The 10,387-nt window shown below is 42.5% G+C and overlaps 1 protein-coding gene across 1 annotated transcript in view; it reads right to left on the bottom strand.

The window, feature by feature from the left end:
* The window catches only part of plppr5b (phospholipid phosphatase related 5b), a 42,249-nt gene that overhangs the window by 29,993 nt on the left and 1,869 nt on the right, over positions 1-10,387 (bottom strand). The window contains exon 2 of the mRNA XM_020940762.2: positions 4,049-4,181. Coding sequence (XP_020796421.1) covers positions 4,049-4,181 — 133 coding nt within the window. The remainder of the gene's footprint in view (positions 1-4,048; positions 4,182-10,387) is intronic.

A 10,387-nucleotide genomic window follows, 5' to 3' on the forward strand; every position in this document is an offset into this window, starting at 1 on the left:
CGACCATGGAGGTCATTTCGAGACAGAATTCTACAAACTGTTCTGGTTGACACAGGGACTTGAGGTGACCAGGTCTGGTGGAGCTCTGCTGCAGTGGAAAAGGGGCTGGCCTTGGATCTTCGAATCAACAAACGGTCCTCCCGAGCAGTTGTCTTGTGGGGTCTGCTGGACCTGGGCTTGTCAAAAACATCTCCAGTCATTTCAGATCTTTTTCTTATTCTTTGTACTTGACGCTGAGACACACTGAAGGTGTCACCACCTCAGCAGTGGATCTGGTCTTCAGCCTCTTGATAATTAAGGCTTTGGTCTCAGGGTGCATATTAGGCATGTTGTCAGAGGTCAAGTTGCAGTTGATGTGCAGGTCTGGTGTGCTGGGGTTCTTTTTATACACACCCACTAATTGATTGATCAGTAACTGGCTGTAATCTAGGATTGGGTGCATCATATGACAAGGCGACAAGACTTTTGTCTTGCCAAAATCTGACCTTTCTGTGTTCATTAAATGATCAATCTTTCTTCAGTGAAGCAAATTTATTTTAGTATATTGAGCATAATTTGGGAGGGTTTTAGCTTTCATATGAGACATTTCTCAAACCAATCGATTAATTTAAAGTCAGGTTATAAGCTTTTGTTTCTACAAAATGGATAAGCGACAAGACTTTTGTCAGGGACTGTACTAACGAACAGACTCACTCAAATAAATGGTAGTACTTTACTATTTTTTTCTTTTCTACTCCCATGTGGTCTTATATGTATGTGATCGTCAGTGGTGCAGTAGGTTCATAGTGTCCATGTGTGTATACTAGTCTATGTACTCTTATACTTGTTTTGATACTGTGCAAGATCATTCTAAAGCTACTCAGGAAAGGTTCATTTTTGACATTTTCGATACTTTTGACAACCGTAGTCTCATCTAAGGCAATAATCACAGACTGTATAAAGGCTCTATATTATGAATAGGATTTTTTTAATGGGCAAAACAGCAAAAAAAAAAAAAAAAAAAAACACCAGGATCATGTGGAGCAGGTTAATACGAACATTTTAAAATGAAAATGAGGAGGCTTACAGCAGCAGTTACAGAGGGAGAGAGGAGTCACGATATTCCCATGTAAGTCAACAAGAGCCAGGGTCAGTAGGAGCCAGAAGAGTCACACGTGAATGTCCTATTTTTAATGCGGTGTATGTCCATTTACATGTACAGTCTATGTGTCTATAACTGTGTGTGTATAATAGTACTTGGTGGGTGGATGGTTAAGATTGGAATGGCATATGATGTAAATAATGGCATATGATGTAAATAAATACATAATAAGACTGCACTGATCCAGATTTGTCTGTTCCAATACCAATACTTAAATTTAGGGTCGGACAATATGGTTATAAAATGGAATCAAAATCTCACTTTGACCCCCACTCCTCATATTGGTCAGCCTTAGTCATGCTCTGAGTGACAGCCCACGCCTTGGATTTAAGTGTCTGTCAAAGCCTGGTATGAAAAAGGAGCAAGAGCAGAGACTGTGAATTGCATTTATTTCCTTACATTACATAACATATAAAACATTTGATTTATTTGTATTTTTATTAAAAACAAAACAAAACAGCTCAGGGAGGGAATTCTGGAGGTTCTGAGCTTTCACATGAGGCCTCTTCTGTCCATATACTGAGAATGAGAAACACTTGGCTGAGTCCTCTATCTGCAGGTTAAAGCTCTGGAGACACAGGTTCAGTTCTGATTGTAAAACCTTGTGTGAAACAAGGCTCCATACAGTTCCTTCATCACCAATAATGAGTGTCAGATTTTTATAGCTCTTTAGTTGGTTACTAAAATTAAGTGACAAACTCCACATAGTAATTTAACCCATCTTCCTAAGTACACTCTGGGTATTATCTGGTAGAATGAATGGCCCCTCTCTCCCACTGATGTAATGACTATAATGACGGTGTGGAGGGAGCGTATGTTTTATAGCAGCGCAGATGTTTCTGCTGCCTGAGGACACCATTACCACGATCACTCCTCCAACGAGCACTCCTACACTCCTCCATCACTCCTCCACTCCTCCTAACATCACTCTTGCAACAGTTACTCCTCCAACAGTTACTCCTCCAACGATCACTCCTCCAACGATCATTTCTCCAGTGAGCACTCCTCCAGTGAGCACTCCTCCAACAGTCACTCCTCCAACGAGCACTCCTCCAACGAGCACTCCTACACTCCTCCATCACTCCTCCAAACATCACTCCTCCAACAGTTACTCCTCCATCACTCTTCCAATAACCACTCCTTCAACAGTCACTCCTCTACTCCTCCAATCATCACTCCTACAACGATCTCTCCTCCAACGAGCACTCGTCCAGTGAGCACTCCTACACTCCTCCATCACTTCTCTACTCCTCCAACCATCACTTCTCCAACAGTTACTCCTCTACTCCTCCAACAGTCACTTCTCCATCACTCCTCCACTCCTCCTCCAACCACACTCCTCCAACAAGCACTCCTCCAACAGTCACTCCTCTACTCCTTCATCACTTCTCCAACCATCACTCCTCCATTGACCACTCCTCAAGAGTCATTCCTCCACCACTCCTCTACTCCTCATCACTCCTTTAACCATCACTCCTCCATTGACCACTCCTCTATCACTCTTCAAACCATCACTCCTCCAACAGTCACTCCTCCACTCTTCCATTGCCCCTGTGCTCTGGTCTGCTCTGTGTGAATCTGGAGTTTGTTTGTTCCATGTGATGAGCCTAGAGCTACTGCCGAGTGATTCTAATAATGTAATAATACACACAACAGCCTTATGAGTCATGGAGCAATGAGGCGCCCCGAGCTGCAGGGGTGTGGGGGTGAGAGGGTCAGGGGGTGAGGGGCTAGAGGGGGGAGGTAAGAACAGATGGGACATGTGTTGGCATCTAAACATGGAACAGCATGTTTTAGTCTACACTTAAAGTAAAGGACGGCACAGTGTTGTGTAGTGTGCAGTATGATACCAATACTAGCACCATCATCACACCATACCACCGTGTAGATGTCTGAACTCAACTGGTCTCTGAGGCTAAGCAGGGCTGGGCCTGGTTAGTACCACAATAGGGCAATGGCTCTTGGTACATACTGCTACTGTGTCCTTAGGCAAGACACTTCAGCCGTATAGTCTGGTATATTTGATGTGGTATGTCATGGCCCTGTGATCCCTTGTTTGTATGAACAGTAGTGTTATTCTGTCTGTTTTGAGGTGACCTGGAAGTGGAACTAGTGCATCCCACTGCCTATAAAAGAGACCTGCCTCCTATGCCCTGGTTCTGCTCCTCTGGTTCTGCTCCTCTGGTTCTGTTCCTCTGGTTCTGCTCCTCTGGTTCTTCTCCTCTGGTTCTGCTCCTCTGGTTCTTCTCCTCTGGTTCTGCTCCTCTGGCTCTGTTCCTGTGGCTCTGTGTGCTCCTCTAGTTCTGGCTCTACTCCTTTGCTCCTCTGGCCACACCATCACCAATCACCACACTTGTCGTGTCTGACACCATTCTTTGTTGTGCTCAAATGAGTCATGAGTGACAGTGGTGGTAGGAGAGGAAGATATTTCAGACTGGCAGGCTCACTTGTCAGTCTGCCTCAGGGCAGCTGTGGTGAAGATAGTATTTCACCACCACTTGGTTTAGAGTGAATTAGGGTCCCTAACCTGTTTTTCTCCATGGATATGTTATTGTTTTGCCTGGGATGTTCCACAGTATGGCATTAAACTTGTCTACCTACCTAGACACAATAAGGTGATGCAACCAAGTTACAGGTCTGATCTGTGGAGAGGCAACCCCACAAACAGCAAGAAGATGGTAATAACTGCATAATACAAGATTGAATGACATACTGTAAAATAAGTAATCGAGCAGGGGGAGAACCCACCACCCGTAAAGCTACACAGCACATCTTTACACACATCTAGTGTGCGTGTGTGTGTGTATACATATACACATGTGTGTGTGTGTGTGTGTGCATGTGCGTGTGCATGTCTGAGCATGTTTGCATGTGAGTGTGTGTGTGCATGTGTGTGTGTGTTCTCACCCAGGAAGCGCACGGTGCGTCGGACCAGCGGGTTGAGGTAGCAGCAGTCCCCGATGGCCACAGACTTTTCTGAGCGGTCAAACTCTTTGGACGTGTACTGAACCAGGAACAGCGCTGTCTCTGTCACCGTGATCTGAAAACACAAACATACAGGTCAGAAGAGACTACACCAGGTCTGAACCAGGTCTGAATCAGGTCTGAACCAGGTCTGAAATTTGTGAAAATGAGCTGAGAAATATGCCAATATTTTTTCTTGCGTTGTTTGATCACAATTTTAAATGTTATTAAAACAAATGAATATGAATATGATATTGATGCAACACAGAAAATAGTCCATTTTATTGCTCTGATGTGTGAACATTTCCCTCCAAACAGCACAAACCTGAGCAGTGCCTAATGGTGCATAAAGCCTCATTATGAAAGGCCTGATGAAAGTTCAACAGGTTGTAATGTATATTACAGTTGTCAGTGGGTGAACAGGACATGTGCCGAACAGAAACACAGTGTTTGTGTGAGAGTGAAAAGCTCATGTCACTGTGAACAACACTACTGAACAGCTGTACTCACACTGCAAAACAAAGAAAATCCTGTACATGTCTTCTAGCTGAATGGTGTAGTTTACACAAGGCTCATGTGCAATGCATTTTGAAAAAACAGCTTTTAAAGTTACAGTGTCCCATATAACTCTATGGATGTGAGTGCATCTCAAGAAATAATAAAACATCTTTTGCTGCATCTTTGTGTGCAAAGAGTCAAAGTGCCAACAGTGACTTTGACTGTGTAATACATGGGTCAGACAACAGTTTGGTATGGCTCTGGTACCAAGGGCATCAGTGACTTTTGAAAAGTCCCATATTGAAGTTTAATATTTTGGTGTTATAGGCTTAGGCTCTGAAATGAACAAACCTCAAGTAAAAAAGCTGTTCAGACAGATTCTGCTGTGTGGTCCATGGACTAATGTGTTTCCTCTTAAATAAACTCTACATTATAATGATAGCATTACTTTAATGAAGCTTAGCACACCTGAGCTCCTCCTGCACACCCTGCTGACCCCATGACCCCAGGGGATTACCACTCTAAGGCCTGACCTCTGACGCCTGGACCAGGGCATTTTGACCCGGGTTTGACCATCTTTACTGTTTAGGCTCCACTCACACAAACAACACAAGCACAAAAAGGTTCACTCTATGGTTTGGTTAATTCAACACAGCTTGGGCTATATAATAACACTTCTCCAGATCAGAGCCAGGACTAAACAAGGAGTCAGTTATACATAACCTCCACACAGAAGCCCCTCCATAGTCGCAGGATTATATGTGAGACCTCTGTAACGTATAAGTGGAAGGGAATCAGAGTCTTTTGTCTGTGGTCATCGGGCCACTGGTGTCTGGTCCCTGAGTGATTCTGGCCCTACAGACATGAACTCTGCCTGCACATGGATGCACGTCAGGCCTGCCCACAACTACAGTTTGTCTGCTCTGGTTTATTCCTGGATTAGTCCTGGTTCAGTCCTGGTCATTCTTGGTGTTGCCTATATAAAAATGCATTGTTCAAATATCCAGCTGATGTTGTGTTTGGTTCTTTAGTTGCAGTGGTCAGTTAGCCTGTCAGCTGCTGGTCAGCTCGGAGACACTTAGTCCATGTTAATGTGATGAGTGGGATTAGCTGTAGGTTAGAAATTCTGTAGAAGGCTCCCCGGGGTCAGCTGGAGCCAAAGATAAGACTGCACTTAACCAGCTTAGAAGCACAGAGGGGTAGAGGGGCAGAGGGCGGAGACCGGAGCAGCCTGGCCAAAGAGGAATTAGCAGTATGGAAGCATTGTGTTAACACTGATGACTGCTGCTGAGGCTGTGGAGAACCAGTGCTACAAAGACAGAGTAAGATCTAGGGTTGTAGTTCTTTCGTTGTTTAAAGAGGGAGTATTACACTTGTATGGAGTATTAACTGCTAACACATAACAGATTTAGAACACCATGTTACATTTTATTATTAAAATAAAAAAAACTAAAAAAAACTACAAATTTAAAAATATTCACCAAAAACAATGTATGAACATAGTTTACACATTTCACATTCGTTTAGACACTAAGTTACCCCTCCCTTTGCTCTTCAGAGCGCTGTCACAACACAGTCAGCGTGTATTCCGCTAATGGCTCTACTGCACGGCTACACAATATAATTAATTTGATAAATAGATTTAAATTAATGTTATGTATTATATTATTATGTATTGTTTTATGTTTTGTATGCTGGCTGAAAAACAAATTTCCTTTGGGATAATAAAGTATTTTGTATCACATACCCCCAAGTAAAAAATTTTAGAAGCACAGAAAAAAAGGGGTCACAAGTAAGTTTTGGCCTTTTATTACAGTGCACAACACCAACACCAACTCTAAAAAATAAAAGAATTATAACTGTACTTTTCCTGCATGACTGCTGGCAGGTGAGTCAGACCCTTGAGTCATGGATCTGCCCAAGGTTTCTTCCTACAGACTAACATGAAATTGAACTGAACTGAATTGAAAAAGAAAAAAAGAAAAATACAAAAATTTAACAACAGACTAAGTCACGCAGCTTTTAGCAGAAAAATAAATCCAGTGGCAGAAATATCTATTAAATAGTGAGGCAGGTATGAGTCCTGCTGTGATATTTGGCTCCTCTGTGAGTTTGTTGATATAATAAGGCAAGTTTATTTATAGCACAATTGGTTCACTAAGTAATTCAAAGTGCTTTACAGAATAAGACATACATTACAATCACAATGCAAATAAATCAAAACATAAACAATCATCATAAAATTAAAAAGAGAGACAGACATTAAATGAGAGAAAAGAGTGCAGAATATCATACACAGCTGAACTGTTTTGGGCCTGGATTTAAAGAGCATCACAGCAGAGGCGTGTCTCACATGTTCAGGAACACCGTTCCAGGTTTTAGCTGAATCTGTTATGGGGCGCGGAGGTGTGAGCACAGCCGGAGACGAGAGAACTTTTGTCACTGTCCACAGTCCTTACTGAAGGTAAGCGTGTATTCACTGTGTTTTGGAGCAGAGTTTATTCACTGTTTTTGTTGTATGAATAACATCAGAGCACCTGACAGGGCTTGTATACTAAAGTTGTGCGTGTGCACATACATGTGCAACTGTGCCATATTTTGGCCCATATCCTCCAACTGGGCCAAAGTCCCAACCGGTTCAGTGGCACTCACACTGGACAAAGTGTGAGTCCTAGTGTGAGTGCACCCTTTATGTTTGATACATTTTACAATGTTGTATTGGCTGCTCTGATACATTATAGATGGTTTAACTCGTCAGGTTATGTCTGTGTGCAGTGCTCTCCTTATTGTGGGCTGCAGAAGCACTTGAACATGTGTGTTTGTTTAGTTTGCCTCGTTCGCATGCTGAAATATTTGCTTGCATATGTGAGTGAAACGGGCGCACGGGTGACGTAGGCTTGTGGGCGGAGAATTTCACAGAATATTTTGCTAACGATAGGGAGGATTTGAATAGGGCCAGGGAAAGATCCCTAGATTACTCAAACATACAAAGATGACATCCAAAACCTCTTCAGGCATGTTTTTTAATGAGGGTACAATGTTAAAACATAGAAAGCTCCAAAAAGAATGTATATGAAGACAGAATAGAGGAAGTGAGTTTCTGGAGTTTGGGGAGTGACGAGTGACTGGACTTTTCTGTAGTGGTTTTGCACAAAGATAAAAGTCACTAGGTACACTTGATTTTATGAGCTCTTCTCAGTGCTCCACCACAGCCCTTTAGTCAGTTCATCTGTGCGTAGGCTCTAAGTTCAATCATTGGTCAAAATCCTCACATATTAAGTAAAAAATGTACCATAAAAACTGCTCATTGTGCCAGCCAGTCAGCCACAAGAGCAGCCAAACATGACAACAAAATGGTCATGTAGTTGACACCTTTAATAAGGTGCAAAACATTTACAAATGAACATGTAAAAAGGTTTGGCTGTCTGTCAGATGTTATTGTTCTACGTAACCTAATTCCACTAAAATGAAATGTTTTCCGTTTATTACATTTGTAAACCATAAGTTTTGTGTGCTCAGAGTCCCACCTCAGGCCCACAGCAGCACACAGCTCAGTGATGTCATGTTTAGTGTCGGAGCTCCAGTGCTCCTCTCACTCACTGCTTTAATCCCATTACAGACTCAGCAGGAGCCCTAGGAACACCGGAGAACAGGTACATTAATTAGTTTTGTTTACATAATCTAAGTCTTTTTAATAGAAGTCAACAAAGAGTGTAGCATAAAGCAGAAAGCATTTCATCCACATCTGACAGCACCACAAATGTCAAAATAGAGCCAAAGTAGGTAAATAGGTATTGCAATCCTGACGAATTTTGTGTGTCAAAAACTGAAAATGAAATAAATTCATATGATAATGTATTATAGTTATCTTTACAGTGTTCCCGTGAGGCCAGTTTAAATTCATATTTGTAGAGTTCAGCCCCTCTCTGGCACAGCCCGGGCCCTGACTCAGTCCAGAGCTCAGCAGAGCTTGGCAGCTTGGTGCTCGTGCCTGGGGCCCTCTGTCCCACTTCCCCTGACACGGCTAACCCGAGCTGACGGCTAACCCGAGCTGACGGCTAACTGGCCCATCCCTCAGCACGGCTCCCTCGGGGCCCTTATTTATCGTCACTTGGGCCCCAAACACAATGCTGTGTCCTGATGTGCACCTCAGAGGCCCTCAGCTAGCTCCCAGAGGAGCAGCTCAGAGTGTGTTTGGACAAAGTGACAAGGGCCTTTTTCACACATGCTCGTCTCTGCGCAGCTTCAGGGGGCAGCACACAGCACAGAGGAGCCAGTCTGTATCACACACAGCTCCACAGCACTACACACACATCCTTATGTCAACAACTCAATGTGATCACAGTTTCAACATCAGCAGCACGCAACATTATGTAAGATTTGACTTGAGATCAAACTATCAGAGGGTTTTATATTTAAGTGCAGAATATACAGAATATAACAATTCATTTAGGAAATATGCTCTCATTTAAGACATAGTTTAATGACACTGTGTAAATTATAAATGGTCCCCAGCTCGCACAGCTGCCCTCTGGGCCTCGTACACTGTGGCCCTGCTCTCTCCTGATGTGTTATTGGCTGCAGCTGAAGAGGGCACAGACTTTGGGATTGAACCATTTGTGCACCACAACAGGAAAATTTAGACTAAAGTCGCAGCAAGTCACTTTTTAGCCAAAAAATATAATAAATTAAAAGCATGTTTCTTCATGTTTGTATTGCACTGAAATACTTGCTTCTCCACAAACCTGTCTGCAGGAGGGTCTCCTCCTGCTTGTTTCCATGGAAATGGCCAGAAAAGTTAAATAGTGCAAGATTAATGTATTATTTATCATAGTATGTTTTGGTACGCAGTCTTTTCTTTTTCATTCGTATGAATGTATCCATGACCTCAAATGTCTCTAAATTGCCTGGATGCAGGAGCTTATAATTTGACATATTTAGTGAAAGTCCTAAAATGTGTTTTGGGTTTGGCCATCACATGATTGCCAACTGTGTTCAATGTATTATTGTGAAGTCCAGTCACTTCACACATGTGTTTCATAATCACACACACTTTAGTTTACACAGCTCTGTTTTCATATTTTAGTTTCGTGTTTTATATTGGACATTCAGCACAGAGGACTACACGTCATATTGTAAATAAGTCAGATCCTCAGTCTTGTGGAGGTTATATAATGTGTCCAGGGCCAGAGGAAACATCAGACCTTCTGTGTGACTGTCACACTGCACATGGGCCTCACCTCACACACTCACAGTGCTCTGTCACACAGTTTCTCCTTGTGTTTAAAGATGTATTAAGGACAGAATATATATTCTTAAATTCTTCTTATGTTCATTTTATGGACCATTAATATTTAATACAGATGGTGCAGTTAAAATCTGAAAACCACCCCTAGCTTTTATCTGGGCATGGCCTGTCCATATACTGTATGTCGCACTTGGATGGTCCTCTGTCTGCAGGTTAAGGCTCTGGTGACACAGGCTCAGTTGTGACTTAAACAGGCTACATACTTTAGTGTCATCATTTGAGATGGAGAGCAGGGGTGTGTAAATGTTCACATTCTGATCATTTTATGTCAGTCATTTCTTATTCATAAAACAGGTCCTACTCCCCTTTAAAGACCAAGTACAGGTCTGAGTCTGCAAGGTAGAGACACCTGTCCCTGTTTTGTCCTGTGCAGCCTGATTGAGCCTCTGATGCCACATGAATTATAAAAAGTGATCTTAGGATCAAATATTACATCACATGTTTTTCTCACAAAGAAAACAAGACTTATTCTGTGG

The sequence above is a fragment of the Boleophthalmus pectinirostris genome, unplaced genomic scaffold (genome assembly GCF_026225935.1).
Source record: "Boleophthalmus pectinirostris isolate CB_2022bp ecotype Guang Dong unplaced genomic scaffold, ASM2622593v1 HiC_scaffold_15, whole genome shotgun sequence".
Taxonomy (NCBI): Eukaryota; Metazoa; Chordata; class Actinopteri; order Gobiiformes; family Gobiidae; genus Boleophthalmus; species Boleophthalmus pectinirostris.